Source organism: Gallinula chloropus, assembly GCF_964237585.1.
Source record: "Gallinula chloropus genome assembly, chromosome: 19".
Taxonomy (NCBI): domain Eukaryota; kingdom Metazoa; phylum Chordata; class Aves; order Gruiformes; family Rallidae; genus Gallinula; species Gallinula chloropus.
In genome coordinates this window covers 11,549,379-11,568,752 of record NC_140104.1, presented here as the reverse complement: position 1 = coordinate 11,568,752, position 19,374 = coordinate 11,549,379, and the positions used below count along the sequence as shown (strand labels likewise).

The following is a 19,374-nucleotide window of genomic DNA, read 5'->3' as shown; positions in this document are numbered from 1 at the left end:
GGCCCTGCCCGGCCGGCGCCGGTCGCTGCCGGCTGCCGAGGGCCCGGTGCCCGGTGTCGGGGCAGGCCGGGCCGCTCTGACTTCGCCGCTCAGGAATCTCCTGGCCGCGCCGGGCGGGTTGTGCAACCTGCGACCGCCCCCGGCCGCCGCCCGGCCCGGCCCGGCCCGTCGGGTCGCGCTCAGCACCCGCCGCGCCGCTCTCCGCTCCCGGGAACGGTTCTCTGCGACCCCCACCCCCCCGCCCCCCCCAGCGACCACCCTCCTCCCCAAAGCCCCGCCGCGGCGGGGACCGGGGACGGGCCCGCGGCTTCCGACGCGCTCCGGGAGCTGCTTCCAGATGCGGCGGGACAAGCCCGGAGGGGGCAACCCCGGAGAGGCCCCGTGGCCCCACCGGGAGGACAGGTGAGGGGCTGCGGGGCGGGGACGGGGGGGCAGAATGGGGGGGGGAGGGCGCCAAAGGGGGGGTGCCCGCCGTTCTCGCTGCCCGAGGAGGAGCCCCCTGGCGCCCGCCCCCCCGAACAGTAAGAGTTGATGTGCGGCGAGCTGCACCCTGCATGTGAGCTCCTACTGCCCCGGGAGGCGGGCCGCCCCCGACGGGACCCCCGCCGCCCCCCGCCCGCCCCCTCCTCCGTCGCCTCCGGTATCCCTGCGGGAGGGTGGGGGGGGGTCGGTGCTGCCCGCGGTGCGAGTGCGCCGGGCCCGGCGACCATGGCTGTAGACTGTTACCCCCCCAGCGGCACAGTAACAATCTAAAGCCACGGTCGCCCGGGCGGCGTCGGGGGGGGGGGGAAGGACGGGGTGGGGGGGGCAGCCGGTGCCTTGGCGACGGCGAGGAGGCGGCCCCGTCACCGCAGCGAGAGCTTCCGACCCCCACTCGCGGCGCGGGCGGGGGAGGGGGGGGGGGCTACCGGTGCTGGGGGGGAGGCGGGGATGTCGGTAGCATCCTCCCTCCTTCCACCCCCCCATACCCCTTCGCTCCTCGCCCTCCCCCGCGTGTCCGCCCCGCCGCGGGAGACCCCCCTACCTGGGCTGCAGCGGGAGTTGGGGGGGAGGGGGGGGGCGCGTCCGCTGTGGGGGGGGTCGGTGTCTGCGGGCGGGGGGGGGGGGGGGGGGGAAGAAAGAGCGGGGTCAGGCGGGCAGCGGGACATCCCCCCTCCCCCCCGCCCCGCCCCGTCCCGCCGCCTCTCCCTTCCCGCGGGGAGCGCTCCCCGACGGCTCAGCACCACGGACAGCTCTCCCCCCCCTCCCCCCTTCTTCCCCCCCGTCGCTGCGGCGGGGCCGGGGCCGGGGCCGGTGCCAGTGGCGGAGCCGGTGCCGGTGCCGGCGGTGGGTCATGCTTCAGTAGCCATGACTGTAGACTGTTACTGTCCTGTCCCTACGCAGCAGTAAGCAGTCTAGAGCCAAGGTGCCGACGCGCTGACTCGGGCTCTCCTCGACGGGGTCTCCGCGCTCCTCCGACGCCCCGGGGCCAGCACCGGGGTGAAGGCGATCGACACCCCACACACACCCTCCCCCCGGGCTGCGGGGCTGGCAGCACCCGAGCGGGGGATACCGGGGTGCGGGGAAACCCGAGGGTGGGGGTGCTGGGCACGGCGGCACCGCGTGGTGGGTCTGGGGAGGGGGGTGTGGGGGGGAGGGTTGTCCCGTCGGGGATGGATCCAGACAGGCTCGGAGCGAGGCACAACGGCGCCGGTGTCACCCGCAGCGAGGAGGTGGGAGGGAGGGGGGGGGAGGAGGAGGCGTCACGGATGCGCTTTCTCACCTCTCCCCGGCCCCCACCCCGGCCCCCCCTCCCCACCAAGCCCGAACCCCCGCAAGGTGCGGGCGGCCGGGCCCCGCCGTGCGCCCCCCCGGGGCGGCTCCGCGCACAGCGCCCGCCCCCGCGCACCGCCCCCGCCGGCGCCGCGCCCCGGCCCCGCCGCCCCCGCCGCCCCCCGCCGCCCGGCCCCGCACGTGGGGGCTGCGCCAGGCGGCCCCGCACCGCCCCCGCCCGCCGCAGAGCCCCCCCCTCCCCCCTCCCCTGCCTCCTCCCGCCCCCCTCTTCCCTCCCCCGGTCCCTGTCGCTCCCATCTCCGGGGCGGGCAGGTGCAGCGCCCGGTGCCGCGGGGGTTCCGCTGCCCCCCTCCCGCCCCCGCACCGGGCTCCGGTCCCTGCTTACCTGGGGGGGGGTTGGGGGCCAGTCCTGCCGGTGCCTTACCTCCTGCGGGCCCCGGCGCCTCCCTGCCCGGGCGCGGGGCCCCGCGGCTCCCGGCGGGGGACGGCGCCGGTGGCGGTGCTGCGCTGTCCGCAGCGCGCAGGGGCTTTTATAGGATCGGGCTCGTAGTAACGGGGATCTCGGCTCATTCATAGAAAAGCATCAACCTACACAATGACGTGAGCGCTACGTCAGCGAGGAAATTTAGGGAACGGGAAGACGCTACTATTTATATCGGCGCGGGGGGAGAACAGCGGCCCGGAGACGGGCAGGGGGTCCGGCTTGCACCGGGACCCCCGACCGCGCCCCCCCTCCCCACCCCCCCTCTTCCCCACCCCCTGGGTCCCGGCTCCTTGGGGTGTGCAGAGGAGCAGCGCCCTGCACCCCTGCATCCCGGGCTGTGCTCCCACCGAGGCAGGAGTAGAGAGTCCTGTGAAGCTGAGCTGCAGCTTGGGACATCCCCTGCCCCAAGGTGTCCGTCCTGGCACCCACGGGAACTCAAGGCACCCATTGCCCCCCCCCCCCCCCCCCCCCGCAGATACCCCACTAGGCCAGAGCTGGGGTCCCATTCCAGCCTCGTGGCATCACTGTGGGGAGAGTGATGTGGGGCTGCCTGAGCACCCCTGTCACCAGGAGGCTACAGGGGTGCCCACACTCCAGAACCAGCCGGGGGTGCCCCCTGCCCACCTGCACCTCCCATCCATGGGGAATGTCCTGAGTGGCACTTCTTGCCTGCCCCCAGTAAGAACCCTCATCCCACCAATGCCACAAGCACCCATGGGTGACAACCCAGTGCCCTGCAGCAGGATGGGGCTGCACAAAGTGGTGGTGGTGGGGGTAAGTTTAGCGGATTGGGGGGGTGGGGGGTGGGGAGGGGGCAGTCCATGCACCCCAATGCAGCACCATAGGGTGCATTGGGGTACATGAACTGCTCCTTCAGCCTCACGGGGGGGGACTGGTCCATGCTCCCACCAGAGCTGGGTCTCCTAAAAGTTCCTGGTGCCCCAGAGCTGGATAACTTGCTGCTTTGGAGTCACATTAATTTTGCCCCCCAAATCCCCCATCCCAAGTGCCAGCCCCCCCCTCCCTCCAATGGTCTAGACTTGTGTCCAGAGAGATGAGGAGGGAGATGAAGGGGATGAGTGGGACCATTTCCCCCCCCCCTCACACCCCCACCTTATGCATCCATCCACTTCCCCCCCCTCCCAACCCCCCCCCACCCCATTCCTCCTGGAGCCTTCTGACCTCACTCTGCTCTGGCGAAGCATCATACCGGTCGCCACAGCAACAGCGGCGTTGTCATTGACAGCAGCATCCGCGCCCGCCAGCATCCGCCACTGCGCAAGGCCGCACGCTGCTGCAAGGCCGCACGCTGCTATGGGGGGGGGGGGGGGGCAAACCACGACCCCCCCCCCCCACCCCCCCCAATCCATCCATCCCTCCCTCACACCCCCAAGTCCCTGCAGAGGGGGTGAGGAAATGAGCGCCCCCGCCCCCCCCCCTCTCCATCAGCATCCCACCTCTATCAACTGCCCGGTTTATGATCCTGCCACCCCCCCCCTCGCCCCCCGCCCCCCCAAATTCCATATACCCCGCGGATATAGGGGGGTGGGGGTGGGTGTCCCCCCTCTCCTTTTTTTCCCACGCAGGACCCCGCCGTGCCGGGGGTTCTCCGGTTGGGGAATGGGGAAGAAGAAGGAAGTGGGGGGACGTGGGGGGGTAAGGTGGCGGGGGGGGTGTGGGGGGGGCTGTCCGCTGCCGCATCTCTGCCCGCCGCAACCGTGACTCAGCCCCGGGATTAGTCAGCAACCGGGGCCGGCCAACCCGCAACCGGCTGCGCAGCTCCGCCGCTGCCGCCCCCCCCACCCCCCGCCACCACTTCGGGGGGGGGCCGGTTCCCCCCCCCTCCCCTCCACCCCACCCGGTCCCCCGACGCGCACCCGGGTGGGGGGAACCGGCCCCTGGGGGGGGGTGGGGTGGGGGATGGAGCGAGGGTGGGGGGGGGGTGGGTGTCGCATCCCAGAGCGTGGCCCGTTGCTGCCATCTCGTGGGCTTTCCACGAGCGGCTTCGGCCGTGTCCCCGGGGGGAGGGGGTGTTGCGGGGGTCCGCTGCTGTGGGCGGAAAGGGGGGGGGAGGGGGGGTCACCTGTGGGGCTTGCAAACTGGGGGGATTGAAGAAGATGTTGCTGTACCAAGAAGGGGTCCCGTTGCCCCATGAAGCATCATCTGAAAGGGAAGGGGTCCCATCACCCCATCAAGGGATGGAGGGGAGTGGGGGGGGGGGGGGGGAGTGTCTTCACCTGCCTGTCGCCCTGCAGGAAGGGATGCCATTGCTTCATCAAACATCATCCCAGAAGAAAGAGGCTCCATGAAGCATCATCCTACAGAGAAGGGGGGGGTCTCATCACCCCACTGGGAGTGTTCCTCACACAACTTGAGCACTGTCCCACAAGGAAGGGCTCCTACTGCCCCATGAGGCATCATCCATAAGGGAAGGAATCCCATCACTCCACAAAAAAAGGGGTTCCACTGCTCCAGGAAACATCACCTTGTGGGCAAAGTGCCCTTGTCTGCCCAACCATCACCCCACAAGGAAGGGGTCCCATTGCCCCCCCCCCCCCCCCCCCCACCGCCAGCTGAAGTTCAACAAGGGGAAGTGCAAAGCCCTGTCCCTGGGGAGGAAGCGCCCTGGGTACTGGGGTATTTCAGAGGCTGGACAGCCAGAAACATGTTCTTGGGGCAAAGGAGACAGGTGGTGTCCTGGGAGTATTGCCAGGGAGGAGGGAAAGGATGCTTCTGCTCAGTGACTGGGGAGGCCCCATTTCTGGGGTGCTGGGGCCATGATGAGCTCCCCAGTATGAGATGTGGATGTACTGGACAGAGTCCAGTAAAGGACCACTAAGAAGAATAAAGGACTAGACCGTCTCTCCTGTGAGGGAGCTGGGGCTGCTCAGCCTGGAGAAGGGAAGATCTGGGGATCTTATGTCCATACACACGTGGCGGGAGGGTGCAGAGAGGATGGAGCCAGGCTTGGTGGTGCCCAGTGCCAGGACCAGGGATGATGGGCGCAGGCAGAACCATAGGACTTCTCTCTGAACACCAGGAAACACTTTTCACTGTGAAGGGAGCACGGGCTGCCCAGAGAGGTGGTGGAATCACCATCCTTGGAGAGACCCAAAAGCCCCCTGGGCGTGAGCCTGGGCACCCAGCTCTGGGTGGCTCAGCTTGAGCAGAAGGTTTGATGGGGGATGAAGTCCTTCCCAACCTCAAGCACTGTGTGGTTCTGTCCCTCAACCACCCCAGTATCACCCCACAAGGAGGGGTCCCCTCGCTCACCCCACCATTGCCCCTCAGTTGGGCGGGGTGTGGGGGGGCCAGTGTCACACCAGGGTGCCCTGCCCTTCCTGTCACCCCACAAGGGTCCTGTCATGTTGGGGGGGGACACCAGCAGCCCCCAGCAGGATCCAGTGGCTGTCCCCAGCCTGGCTTCCCAGCAGGGCTCAGTGCAGGCATCCTCACAGTCCCACCTAACCCCGGGAGCAGGGCAGGAGGTGGGCAGCACCGCTTCATGCCCAGCCTGGAGCTGCTCAGCGCTGTCCTGTTTCACAACCTCAGCCCAGCACAAGCAGAGGGGGGGGCCCCTGCAAGCTCCGGGGCTGCAGCAGTGGGGCACAGGGGAGCGCTTGTGCCCCGGCACCGCCGGGGAAATGAAGTGCGAGCTGCCAGCGGGGGCTGCAGGCTCCTGGCGGTGCCGGATGCGGCCCGGCTGGCCAACGAGCCGTAATGGAAGACATGTGTGTGGGCTTTGGGGAGAGGCTGCGCTGGGAAACAAGGCCCTGCGGAGACCGGGGGGCTGTATCCTGTCCAAAAAGCCCAGGTCCCACATGAAGCCAGGCATGCGAACACGATCCAAACCACAGCTGGATTTGAACCGAATCTCCCAGCATCTGGGCTAATTTGCTGCAACTTTGATTGATCGTGGGGAGGGGGCACGGGCGGGAGACGCTCCAGCTCAGACCTCCCAACAGAGCCAATGACTTAACCAGAGCTGGTTCCAATCTGCTCAGCACATTGAGGCGAAAATGCCCCTTTCCCTGCGCGCTCCCGTTCGCCGGCGCTGGCTCTGGGACCCTCCCAGTCCCTTGGGGCCAGGCACATGCTTGCATGTCCCCCAGGGAGTCCCGGGAGGGTTTTGGGCTCTCTAGGTGTAGGATGCTGCCAAAGAAGCATGGTCAGATCTTTTGGGGCGGGGGCATGCCTTGGGGTCCCTCCAGAGAGCAGAGCAGGGGTGGGGTATTACTGCCTCCAACCCCCCTCCACCTGCCCCAGACCCCTGAGGGTACCGACCCATCTCTTATCTCCCAGGAGAAGCGCGAGGAGCTACAAAAGAGGGTGGAAAAGGTGAAGGTTTTTCCATCCGTGTGTGTCGTGTCCTCCCCCCCCACCCCCCCCCCCCACCCTTCAGTTGGTGCCCCGAGCGCTCGGCGTCACTCAGCAGGTAGCTGGGGCAGCCCGGGGTCCCGACCGGCCCCGGGGGATGCAGCTGTCTGGGAGCCGCTCGCTGCCGTGATTTATGCAGCTCAGCCCCATAAATTACCGGGACGGAGCCCGCGGGAGCCATCGCTCACAGCGACGTCCAGAGCTCGCTGCCAGAACCTGAAACACTTCCAGCCGTTAATTGAAGAGGGGAAAAAAAATAAAGGGCGGGGGTGGGGGTTCGGAGGGCGGGGGGAGGGAAGGGTTGGGGGGAAATTAGTGCCCAGGGAGTTGGGAATAAACCACGGCTCTGTAACGAGGAGTCACCCGTGTCCTGCTCTCAGGATCCCGGTGCTCCCTGTGGGCATGAGCCCAGGATGGAGAGTGGAAACGGGGATTTCTGAGCCTGTGCCTGCAGTGATGTGCCCATTGCAGGGTCCCCATGGGAACTGTCAGCCTGTCCTGGTCCCTGGGGGGACAGGGCAGGGTGTCCCTGTAGTGAACTGGGGCACCCTGGATCCTGTGGAAAGCTGAGGATGAGTTCCAGCCGAGTGGAACCGCCAGGCACCCTCCCTGTCAGCACCCATCCCGAATTCAGGGCTGGCCGTGCACTGCTCCAGGGGCTGGGGACGGTGACCGGGGCAGGGCTGCAGGGGTCCTGCCACCGTCCCCAGCCCCCCGGACCTCATGCTGGGTCTCACTCACCAGAGGACCCGAGTTACTGGGCGAAACCCCGAGAGCATCTGGGATGGCCCCAGCTGGGAGGGGTGGGGTGCCCTGCTCAGCTCAGGGGGTGCCAGCGGGACTCCCCGGATTAACGGCCGGCCCGGAGGAGTTGCCCATCACGATGCTTTGCTACACAAGGAGGTTGTGCAAGAGGTTGTGGTGGTGAGAAAGGAGAAGCGAAAGTGCAAAGGGAGAGGCTGCTCCCCACCGGCGCCGAGGGAGGCACCCGGGGCTGCACCCCCGGCACAGCAGCCTTCTCGGCGCGGGGAGGGGGGGGGCTGGAGGGATGAAGTGAGGGGAAACATGGCGCTGCCTCCCCCTCCTTCTCCTCCTCCTCCTCCTCCTCCCAAACTGCCGCAAGCCCCTGGCCCACCCCGAGCCGCAGCCGCCGCCGCACATCTGGGCGCCAGGGCTGCGCCCCCCGCCCTTACCCCCCCCGCCCCGGGCTTTCTGCCCTCCCCCACCAGCATCAAATTAGGGCCGGCTGCTTTTCCCCCCCTTCCAAACCCTGCCCTACATCACCTGCACCTATTGGGGTGCCCCCTCGGCACGCACTCCAGCTATCGCACACACTGGGCGCTGCCTCCCCTCTCCCATCAGCACCCATCCCTCGGGTGGGGCAGCAAACAGCAGCCGGTCCCCCCAGCAGGACACCGCCCCCCCCCCCCCAACCCCCCTTTACCCTTCCCCACCGGCCGCCCCGTCGGGTCCCGCCGCGCACCTGCGCGGGGAGGAGCCGCCTCCGGTAACGGGCGGGGGTGGAGCGCCCCGGGAGCCGCTAGATGGCGCCCGGCGAGCGGTACCGAGGGGGGGACATCACCCTGTGCCCGGAGCCACCGGGGGGGGTTCGGCAGCCCCGGCGGGGGGGGACCCCTCGGTGACTCCGGGCACAAGCTGATATCCCGAAGATGGAGACCCCCGACGGGGCGGCGGGGTCGGGGCGGGAGGAGACCGGGAGTGGGGCAAGTGGGCTCGGAGAAGGAGGAGGAGACCGGGATGGGGAGGGAGGGAGGGGAGGGAGGAGGAGGGGGGGGGGGGCCCGGCTTGTCGGTGCCCCGCCCGGGGATGGGAGGAGGAAAACCTCCCGCCGTCCCTTTAACAGCCAGCGGCGCTGCTCGGAGTTCAGGCCGGGGTCAGGGGGAGTTCGCAGCCCGGGTTTCACCTCCGAGCTGGCGGCGTCGGGAACCCCGAGGAACCGCTGCTGCTTCTTCTACCGCCACCAACACCAACACCACCACCACCACCGCCGCCTCCTCCTCCCGTTCCGCAGGACCGGCCGGGAGCGCGGGGTATGGAGGAGCAGCAGCAGCAGCGGAGGAGGAGGGTGGAAGGGAACAGCAACCGGCGGCGGCCCCCCCGGGGCTGAGCCATGAGAGTTCACCGAGACCTCGGCTGGTTGGCGGAGGCCACCGGGCGCCCAGGTAAAGCGGGGGGCACCCCCAAAACCAATTTGAAATAGGGCAAAACAGCTCCGCGCCTGCCGGGCTTTACCCACCTGGGCGGGGGGAACCGGAGCCACCGGAGCAGAGGCGGGGAGGGGAGGTCCTGCTTCCCCCCCCCACCCCAACCCCACCGTCCCCCCCCGCTCACCTCGCGGGGGGCGGGGGGGAGGGGGGAGAGGAAACGGGGGCGGGGGGCACCCGCGGGGGGGTGGGGTGGGGGGGGCACGGCCGGCGCCTCCCGGGATCGGGGCGCATAAGAACCGGGGAGGCGCGGCGGGGAGCCGGGGCAGTGGCGCTGCGCAGGTAACGGCGGGAGGACGGACGGGAGGGTGGGGGGCACCGGCCCCGGTTCACACCTCCCCCCCCCCCCCCACCTACTTCCCGCTTCCCTCCGGCAGGTGGGCGCGGGGGTGCCGGTTCGCCGGCGGGGCCGGGGCGCGGCGCTGGCCGCGGCAGCGGTGATGTCACTTTCTCCAAAAGCCTCCGGGGGTTTTCACCCCCCTCCCGCCCCCCCGGCCCGCCGAGAAACGAGCCCCCATATAAGCGGTGGCACCGGCCAGGCGGCCGCACAGAGCGGCCGGGACGCGGCAGCGTGCGGGGCCCGGGGGCTGAGCCCCGACATCCCACCCCCTCCCCCTCCTCCCTTTCCCCTCTCTCCCCACCCCACGCGTGGGTTGAACCCCCCGACGTACGGGTCGAGTGTGTGTGTGTGTGTGTGTGTGTGTGTATCCCCCCTCCCCAACGCGTGGGCTGGGTGCCCGGGGCCGGTTGCGCCGCTGACGGGGCGGGTGTGTTGCAGGGCGGCGGGCGAGGAGCGGGATGCTGGACGCCATGGAGGTGCCGAGCCACTCGCGGCAGCTGCTGCTGCAGCTGAACACGCAGCGCACCAAGGGCTTCCTGTGCGACGTGATCATCGTGGTGCAGAACGCGCTCTTCCGCGCGCACAAGAACATCCTGGCGGCCAGTAGCGCCTACCTCAAGTCGCTGGTGGTGCACGACAACCTTCTCAACCTGGACCACGAGATGGTGAGCCCCGGCATCTTTCGACTCATCCTCGACTTCATCTACACCGGCCGCCTGGCCGAGTGCGAACCGGGCGGCGAGCAGAGCCTGGGCGCCGTGCTGGCCGCCGCCAGCTACCTCCAGATCCCCGGCTTGGTTGCCCTTTGCAAGAAGAAGCTGAAGCGCAGCGGCAAGTACTGCCACCTGCGTGGGGGCTACGCGCCCTACAAGCTGGGCAGAGGGCTGCGTGCCGCCACGCCGGTTATCCAGGCCTGTTACTCGGGGACGCCGCGGCCTGTGGACCTGCCGCCCGTGGAGCCGGCAGCGCCGCTCAACACGCAGTGTGGGGAGCTGTACGCCTCGGCCGCCCAGGGCGCCCCGCTGCACCCCCACGGGCTGTGCCCGCCCGAGCGTCACTGCTCGCCGCCCTGTGGCCTCGACCTCTCCAAAAAGAGCCCCACTGGCGCCTCTGCCCAGCTCCTGCCCACCGATCGCCTGCTGCCTGGTGAGCCCCGCGAGCCCTCGCTGCCCCCGCGGCACGACAGCCCCCCTGTCAGTGCCGGACTCCTGGCCAGCCACTCCGCTGCCTACAAGGACTCCCCGCCGGGCGGTGAGCCGGGGGGACACCCCCACGCCCCCGACCCCTTCCGCAGCACACCACCCTGCACCGAGCCCCCGTTGCCCCGCGCCGACGGGCGCGAGCTGATGTACCGCTGGATGAAGCACGAGCCCTTGGGTCCCTACCTGGATGAGGGGGAGGCGGAGAAGGAGCTGGAGCAGGAAGAAAAGGCCGAGTCGCCGCCCACGGCGCCGCAGCCCCGTTACCCCAGCGTGGAGAGCAACGACCTGGAGCCTGATAACAGCACGAGTGAAGAGACAGGCAGCAGTGAGGGCCCCTCGCCTGGTGACGTGCTGGACCGCTACTGCAACCACCTGGGCTACGAGCCGGAGAGCCTGGGCGACAACCTGTACGTCTGCATCCCCTGTGGCAAGGGCTTCCCCAGCTCCGAGCAGCTCAACGCCCATGTGGAAGCCCACAATGAAGAGGAGCTCTATCACAAAGCAGCGGCTGAGCAGGCTGTGCCCTTCCTGGACAAAGGTGGCCCGGGTCTGGGTGACATCTTACGGCCCTACCGCTGCTCCTCCTGTGACAAGTCCTACAAGGACCCTGCCACGCTGCGGCAGCACGAGAAGACGCACTGGCTGACGCGCCCCTACCCCTGCACCATCTGCGGCAAGAAGTTCACGCAGCGCGGCACCATGACCCGCCACATGCGCAGCCACCTCGGCCTCAAGCCCTTCGCCTGCGACGCTTGCGGGATGCGCTTCACCCGCCAGTACCGCCTGACCGAGCACATGCGGATCCACTCGGGTGAGAAGCCCTACGAGTGCCAGGTGTGCGGCGGGAAGTTCGCCCAGCAGCGCAACCTCATCAGCCACATGAAGATGCACGCGGCCGGCCCCGACGGCAAAGCCAAGCTGGACTTTCCCGACAGCGTCTACGCCATGGCCCGCCTCACTGCCGACCAGCTGGGGCTCAAGCAGGAGAAGGCAGCCGAGCTGCTCTCCCACACCTCGCACATCCTCAGCGACCCCAAGGCCATGGAGAGCCTCTACCCGCTGGCCAAGTTCACGGCCGAGCACCTGGGGCTGAGCCAGGACAAGGCGGCTGAGGTGCTGGTGCAAGCTCCCCACCTCCATGCCGAGGCCGCCCGGACCATAGAACGCTATTCGCCCCCCTAGCGCCGGCCAAGCCGGGGGGCAGGGGGGCTGCCAGGTTCCCCTTGCTGCCCCGCATGGAGCTGGGGGGGGTCGAGAGGTGGCGGGCGCTCGTCCCCTGGTGCTGCCGACGGCCTTGGAGAACTCGCTTGCCGTGGAAGGTCCCATGAGAGCTGCCCTGGGACGGCTGGATGGTGCGTCCCTCGGAGCGCCCCGGCTTGCCCAGGAGAGGCCGATAATTCAGGGACTGACCTCGCAGCGCAGCCCCCCCTTGTCACAGGGGCTGCCGGTGGTCGGGCCGGGAGCGAAGCACAAGCTGTGAGGCCGGGCTGCGCCCCGAGGCTTTTGGAGGACATGAGCCCGCTCCTTACCTCAGGGCTGTCCCCGGTGCCCCTCCCCGGGCGAGGGGACGCCCTTGGCAGCTGCCCACATCGTCCTGGCTCCGTGGCAGGACCCGTCGGCGCTCAGCTCTGCCACGACGGGACCCAGACTGTGCCGCCTTGACCGTGCCACGGGCCCGTGAGTAGTTCGTACGTCGTGGCCGGAGTGACGCCTCCGAGCTGCCGGCAGCCGTCCTGACCGGGCGTGGCGAGTGTGCCCATGCTGGGGTTGGGGGGTGTGGATCGGCCAAACCCCCACCCCCGCGGCTGTGCCGGGAGCCTGGGGACAGACTGATGGAGGGGGACGGTGGGGTCTGAGCAGCGGGCACAAGGTGGAGGAATGGTGGTCATTTCTGTGCTGGGGAAGCGGTGAGGGAAGTGGGGGGGGGGGAAACTGGGGAATCGCGATGCTCCTCGCCCTGGAGCAAGCACTGACCTCCTGGCCCAAACCCCGGCACCCGGGAATCGCGATGCTCCTCGCCCCGGAGCAAGCACTGACCTCCTGGCCCAACCCTGGTGGCTCGGCTGCCAGCACCCCGCGTTTTTTGGGCAATGGGGCAGGGCCTGTCACAGACTGAGCCCCTGGGCCCTGCCCCAGCAGGCGCCTCGCCATCAGGGATGCCCGGGGGGCCCGGGGGGGCCCAGGGACCCGGCGGCTTCACCCCTGGGTGGCCACTTGCCTCAATTTTTTTTTTTATTTTTTTAAATTTTTTTTTAATTTTTATTTTGCCAAAGATGCCCGTCCCCAGCGCGGCCGGGTCGGGCCGGGGAGCTCATGACAAAGACAAAGCGGTCTGGTTTGTCAGCTATGGGGAGGTGGGCAGGGGCTGTGGGAGGGGGGCTGGGGGGATGTGAGCCAAGCGAAACATGGGGCTGCCCCGGGCTGGGCCGCGGACGGGGCGTCCCTTGCCACTGCCGCACCCCCACCCCTCCTGCTTTCCACTCAGTGCCGACGAAGCTCCCCCACCCCCCGGCCTGAAACCTCCCCAGCTCCCCGGCCTGTGCCCTGACACCTCTGCCTGGGGCTAATGTGAAGCTTCTCCCCCCTCCCCGCACCCCTTCCTCTCCTTTGCACACGAGGTCCCGGGGTGGCTGCCAGCAGCGCCCGTCCCCGGCCTTGCAGCCACTGTGCCTTAGCCTGAGCTGGCTGCTCCTGCCTGGGTGCCTCCTTCGCCCTCCTCCTTGGGCTGCCCGGGCACCCCAGGACCAGCAGCATCCCTGTGGAGCTGCCGTGGGGCGAGCGGCAGCACCCAAAGCACAGCTGGCAGCGCCCAGCCAGGCCGCCGGCCCCCTCTGTATCACGTCCGATTTGTACACGGGCTCCTCGCCCTCTTTGTTTTTCTATAGTCGAAACCGAACGAGCAATAAAGTGACATTACCACGCGTGGCCTCGCGTCCTTCTCTGGGGGCTCAGAGGGGGTGAGGGGTCAGGGTGCAAAGCCTGGGGGCACAGGCTGTGCTGGGGGGGGAGTGGATAGCCGTGGGGAGGGGATGTGAGGGGCTTTGCAGTGTGTCTGGTTTTCCTGAAGCCCCCTTGGCTAGGTGGTGGGGGCAACAGGTGGGACAGAGCCAGCCTTGTCCTTGCAAGGACTGTGTCCCACTGCTGTCCCTCCCTGGTGCTCCCCATGCCCGTCCCACCCCCAACTCACCCGCTGATGCCAAACGAGACAACACGCTGCACAGACAAAGTGTTTAATACCAAAAATTATTAAAACCTTCTTAACAACAACAACAAAACCAACCTGAAGGCAGCTGCTCCCCCAGGCACAGGCTCCCGGTGGGAGTGGGGGGCAGCAGCCCAGCACGGCCGGCCCCAGGCACGGGGATGCTCAAGCCAGCGAGCCCCGGCTCCGCTTCACTGTCGTGACGACTGAGCTGGTGGTGGCAAGACCCCTGTGCCATGGCCAAGCCTGTGGCATGGCACAAGGGCTCGGTGTGTGGCAGAGCCGCGGGTTTCTCGAGCTGGTGGTACCCCAGGAAGGGCTCTGGGGCAGCTCCATTAGAAAACAAACATTGTAACACCCAGCACAGAGGAGAAAGCAAAGTCTGCGTGCTGCATTACGGCCAGCGCGGCTGTGGGCACCGTACTGGGATGTAGGTGCTGTGTGTGTGTGTGTGTGCTGCAGCCCCAGGTGGGCTCAGCCACAGTGATGGGTGTCTCCATGTACCCTGCAGCAGGCACAGGCACCCCAAAGTCTCTATTGAGCAGGCTCTGCCCTGCAGCACAGACCCTCCTTCGCTGGCAGCTGCCCTGCACGGGGCCTGGAGGCCAGGACATCCATACGGCCCGGGGCAGCAGAAGCAAACCTGCTCAGCTTCACTGCTGGGCTGTGCAGCCCCACCATGGCTGAGTGCTGCCGGGCCTCCAGCCCCGGTGCTGGCTCTGGCCGGGCAGAGGTAACGTTGGGCTTCCTGATGCAGACACCGGGCCCGAGCCACCCACGCAGGAAAGGAAAACGCTGGGCTCTGTCCTACCGCTTCCTCCACCACCTTTGATGCTTCCCTCCCACGGCCGTGGCGCCCCAGCAGGGACCGGGGACAGCCTTGGGGTCACTCCCACCCTCTGCTCATGGGACTGGGACTTGACAGAGCTCCAGGGGCTCCAGTTCGTGGGTTAATGCTCCCTTTTAAGCTTCTGTATCTGGCATGTAACTGGGCTGGGGAAGGGAGGACTTAGTGGAAGGGAGGACTTAGTGGTGGGACAACATGGCGTGGAAGAGGCACAGCAATGCCCTGAGCCCACATCAGCTCCCGGTGCAGGATGACCTGGTGATGAGGCAGCCGGGTCCCTTCATGGCTCCCTTCATGGTGAACTCCAGAGGGGATCCTCCCAGCTGGGCAAGCGGCAGGGCGCTGGGTGCTGCCCCAGCTATGGGCAGAAGCTAGATCCCACGCATAAGAGGAACCCGTGGTGATGTGAAGATATATGGGACCTGTGGGACAGCTGGTCCTGGGGGCCTTGGAGGGTTTTGTTAGCCTCAATGCTGTGTCTTGGGGCAAAAATGTCTTTAAAGGCAGTGGGGTGGGACTGAGGGGCTTGTTGGGGGGGGAGGCAGGGGGGAGGTAATGGCTGGGGTGGGCAGGGGAGCAGAACAGAGAGTAGCTGGGGGGGGGGCTGGGGGTGTTCAAAGCCTCCATCCCAGCAAAGCAGGCAGGACACACACCTGAAAACTAACCTATGCTGAAACCTGAAAAGAAACTCAACGAGCAAATCTTGAACCACAGAGAGGAGAAGCGCCTCAGCAAGCAGCACCCACCGCACGGGGCGGGCGCAGGGTGAGGAAGGGGTTGGAGGCCTGAGGCTGCCTGGGCCACGCAGGACAAACAGGCTGGGGCAGGGGGGGAACCTGCCCTTGGAAGTCCATGGCCTCTCTGAGGGGCAGGAGCTACACTAAGCAATCCCAAAGTCTGCGCTGGCGCGTTCCCTGGTCTCTGCCCTGCGCAGCCTACAAACCCAAAGAGCCACCGACACGTGTGACTCGAGCTCTCTGCAACCAAGCGAACCAAGCAAAAGGCTGGCGACCCGGCAGGGCCTCCCCCAAAGCTTCCCTATAGCCAGCGGGATTCACCAACCCCATCCCGGCAACTGCCCCAAGGCTGGCGGGACCCTCAACGGATCCAGCCTCCGCGTGAACCATCCGCAGCAATGACCTTCCCAGCTGGTCTGCCCTCTGAGGGGGGGGAAGGGAGCCCTTCTCAGCATGGCCATTCCGGGGTGGGTTGAAGACGTGGCGTTTATTGTTCGTGGTTGGGCTGGAAGGCGATGGCCGGCGCGTGGTGAGGCCGCTGAAGCTGGTCTCCCACCGTAAGACGGGCTGCGTGACTCGCTCAGGGGCTGTCGGCCCCGGTTCGGCCCCCCTCAGCCTTCCTGGGCCCACTTGAGGAAGGTGGGGATGTCCCGCACCGGCACGTTGCGGGTCAACGCTTTAACTCGCAGGTTCCGGTCGTCCGTCAGCAAAACCACTTCCCTGAGCAAACGGATGGGATCGTCTGCAACGAGAGCGAGCGAGCAGCGTGAGGCTCAGACCTCCCCGCTCTGCCCCGGCCCTTGCACCCATCCCACACCCCGCTGCCCCCACCCCTCGCTTCCTCCTCAGGTGCTGCACCCCGAAGCACATCAGGGATGCTCAGTGCTCCCCGCTCCCTGCCAGAGCTTCCCAGCGTGGCTTGGAGACAACTTGGAAATTGCTCTGTCGGGATTTACAGTGGGCTTCTCACAAGCTGGGCCATCCCCCCCCACACTTCATCTCAAAAACCACCTTCTCCCCACACCCTGCGCTGCCTGGGGGATGATCCACCATCCCTACCCGCAGCCTCAGGGTCGGGAGGCCGGTGAGTAGCACCAGGTCCCACGCTGCCCGCTGCCCACACGCGGTGCACCGCGCCGCAAGCAGGGAAGAGGAGGTCCCTCTGCTTGACCCAGGCCAGGAAGACAGCCCGCGACCCTGGCTCCAGCAGGAAGCTGGTGCTATTATTCTGGTGATCTCATTATAAGATCTAAAACCACCCCTGATTTTTTTTCTTTTTGTGAAGCTTTTTTGGAGTCGCCACTGACACCGAGGCGTTTCTGGCTGGGGCTCAGACAGCCAGAGAGAGTTGAAGCCTGAGAAATAACCGAAGGGATCTTGCCCCCAGATGGATGAGCTGCCCCGCACGCAATGCGCCGGGCTGGGATGTGGGAGCCACGCTTACGTGTGTGCGAAGCAGGGGAAGCATATGGGGTATGTGTAAGCAGCTGGGTCCTGTGACCAGAGTACTGTTCCTATGAGCACAGGAAACACAGTGCCTCCGAGCCAGGACGGGAATGGAAAAAACAGAGTTTATGGGAGCCCAACATGGGCCCAGATTGGCTGCGCGGGGAGCGGCAGGACGAGGGGAAGGGGAGGGTGGCCAGGAACATGGGGCTACGGTCACAGTGGCGGGGCTGAGGATGGTGGGGCGAGCGCCGTGCGGGGAGGAAGGGGAGCTGGGGCTCAGTGGTAGGGCAGGCCCAGTGCTGAGGGCTCCTGGGAGTGGGAACGGGAGGTTCTGTGCGGACACTTTAAGAAATGTGTAACAATAAACATCCTCTGCTCCGTGCTGGTGACGCGCCTCCTTGTTACAAACCAGAGGCTGTCAGCTTGTCAGGCCCCATTCCCCATAATCCACATGATTTCAAAATTCAGCATCATTTGCACATAAACATTTGGTGACGGTTTCTCTGTGGATCTGACAAGTTAAGCTGCTAAGAATTCGCACTGACAAATGCGGGTTGATTTCTTGGGCAGCTGCTGATGCGATTCCCATCCCCAGTGCCCTGGCAACAGCCTGGGGGCTGGCTGGTCCCAGCACACGTGGCTGATGATGCCAACTGAGCATTGGGAGGGACAAAGACCCTGGCCAGGAGACACAGCGGGGCTCTGTCGAAATTTATGGTGGGTTTCTCACGGGCTGGGGCATCCCCAGTGCAGTGAGGTGCGCATTTGGCAGCGCGGTGAGAGGCCCGGTGCCTGGGGCTGACCGGAGGCAGGACATGGCACCTTGGTGTTGAAAGAGGCAAAATGTGGGAGGGGTCAGCTCTAAGGGCTGGGAAGAGAAACGAGAAGGGTCCCTGGGATGCAAAAGGGAAGGGACGAGGAGGACAACAAGGATGTTCTTACCTTTGTTGGAGGGCATGAAGTCCTTGGCCTTGTCATTGCAATAGTGGAGGCAGCAGGACAGAATCAGGTCGTCGTTGTTTCCCTGGAAGAAAAGGGCAACGTTGCTTCCAGTAGGAAAAAAACCCCCACAAGCCCACCACCCCGATTCCTGCACTGCCCTCGAGACACTGCTGCAGCTCAGCAGGGAGCTGGGCTGCTTGGAGCCAAACCACAGAGCCCGCAGGAGCCTGCCCAGCTGCCTGCAAAGGTGGGGACAGAGCTATCCCCTGCTTGGAGCTGGCAGATCCCAGGATCCCTGATCTCCCCCGGGAAGCAGTGGCTAAAAGCCTCCAGCCCTTGGCACTGCCACCTCTGTGTCCCCTCCTCCTGGGGCTGGGATGTCCTGTACCTGCTGGCCAGTGGTGTCTTCGCTGCGGAAGGACATGGACTCCAGCTCGTTGCCTCGGCTGGTCAGAGCCCTCAAGCAGTTGTCCCGGCTCTCGAATCGTTCCTCCAGGAACTCGATGGACTTCCTGGCTCTCTCCTGCACTTGGCGGGCATAGCCTGCAGCCCGGTGCTCCATCTCCGGGCCCTTGGCCAGGCCGTCCAGCTCGTTTATCACTTCAAACAGGAAGAGGAGGTACAGTTACTATGGGACAAGGTGCTCCTGTGACCTGCTGCTGGAGCACACAAGTTGCCAAGGCCTTGGGGCCAGGGCACTGGGAGCTGGCTCAGGAAATCTGGGTTCAGCTGCCGCAGTGTCCCTGCACCGCTGGACTTGGCTGTGGGTCTGGAAAAGCTTTGCTGCCTTCCACCTCTGTGGGTCACCTGGCTCAGCCTGGAGCGAGCAGGCACCTCGTCCTGGCAGCGTATGGCAACAGTCCCTAACGGCACCTTGCTCTGCTCTGCAAAACACGGGCCCCGCCACCGTCCCCACAACCCCCCCACCGTCCCCACAACCCCCCCACTCCTGCTTCACATCTCACGGCACCTCTGTGCATCCCTGAGGGTGTCAGCCACCCACAGCCACCTGCAGCCAGCTCCTGGGGCTCCGAGCGCAGCGATGGCAGCGGGTCGCCTCCTGCGCTGCGCCGTGTCGCGGGGCCCAGCTCGGCCCCTCTCCGCTCCCTGCGCTGTCAGACACGCAAAGCCGCTGCCTTCCCCGCGGGGCTGCACGTGGGAGCAGGGTCACGCGTGGGAGCAGGCAGCTCCCGCTCCGACGCCGCTTCCCGCACAAGTCCTGGCTCTATTCTCCCACCTGAAGCTGCCTTCCCAAGCTCCCGGCAGGGGACACGTTCTCTCCAACACCTCACCCATCTGGGGCTGATACAGGGCTCGCACATCTGTCCTGACACATGCTGCTTGAGACAAGCCCGAGCCTGCGATCAGGCGGCTTCCCAGCCCGTTTGCCTTAACCAGAGCCCGGCGAGCCTTAGAGCCTCCTGTACCGCTGCCAAGCAGCTGGTGAGCCCGGCCGCTCCGGCCCCCGCCCCAAAGCCAGCCACAGCCTGAGGGACCCCAGCAGAGCTCCAGGAGGGACCCACCCTCTGATGCTGGGGCTGCTGGAAGAAGCCTCTCCATCGCGCAGCGAGCAAGATGCCGCCGAGGCAGCTAGCGGCGGGGCCGGGCACGTAAGCGTGCAGCAGATGTGTGCACGAGCATCCTCGCCCCGCGTTGGGCGCACGGGGGGGCTGCGTGTGCGCGAGGCCGGGCGCGCGAGAGCTGGTGTGCACGTGTGTGCGAGGCAGCCTCTGCGCTCACAGTGTGTGTTTTAGCCATGGCTTCATTTCTGAAGATTGTTTCCGAGCCTGGAGCCA

General features: G+C 66.8%; 2 protein-coding genes across 6 annotated transcripts in view; one reads left to right on the top strand and one right to left on the bottom strand.

Annotated features, from left to right (window-relative positions):
- Positions 1-8,765: 8,765 nt before the first annotated feature.
- HIC1 (HIC ZBTB transcriptional repressor 1) lies at positions 8,766-12,241 on the top strand (the record flags this gene model as incomplete). Of its 2 annotated transcripts, none has more annotated exons than XM_084273010.1 (2): positions 8,766-8,817; positions 9,638-12,241. In XM_084273010.1, the coding sequence occupies 2 exons, from the start codon at positions 8,766-8,768 to the stop codon at positions 11,581-11,583; spliced, it is 1,998 nt and encodes a 665-aa protein (XP_084129136.1). In that variant the 3' UTR covers positions 11,584-12,241. The 2 variants fall into 2 exon arrangements, with proteins under 2 accessions (XP_084129136.1, XP_084129137.1); XM_084273011.1 differs by lacking the exon at positions 8,766-8,817 and adding an exon at positions 9,120-9,141.
- A 3,117-nt stretch (positions 12,242-15,358) lies between these two features.
- The window catches only part of SMG6 (SMG6 nonsense mediated mRNA decay factor), a gene marked incomplete at its 5' end in the record, with an annotated part of 113,536 nt that continues 109,520 nt past the window's right edge, over positions 15,359-19,374 (bottom strand). For all 4 annotated transcript variants that reach the window (XM_084272821.1, XM_084272820.1, XM_084272822.1 and 1 more), the window contains 3 exons: positions 15,359-15,929; positions 17,579-17,660; positions 17,967-18,178. In XM_084272821.1, the coding sequence (XP_084128947.1) occupies positions 15,799-15,929; positions 17,579-17,660; positions 17,967-18,178 (425 nt within the window). In that variant the 3' untranslated portion in view covers positions 15,359-15,798. The remainder of the gene's footprint in view (positions 15,930-17,578; positions 17,661-17,966; positions 18,179-19,374) is intronic.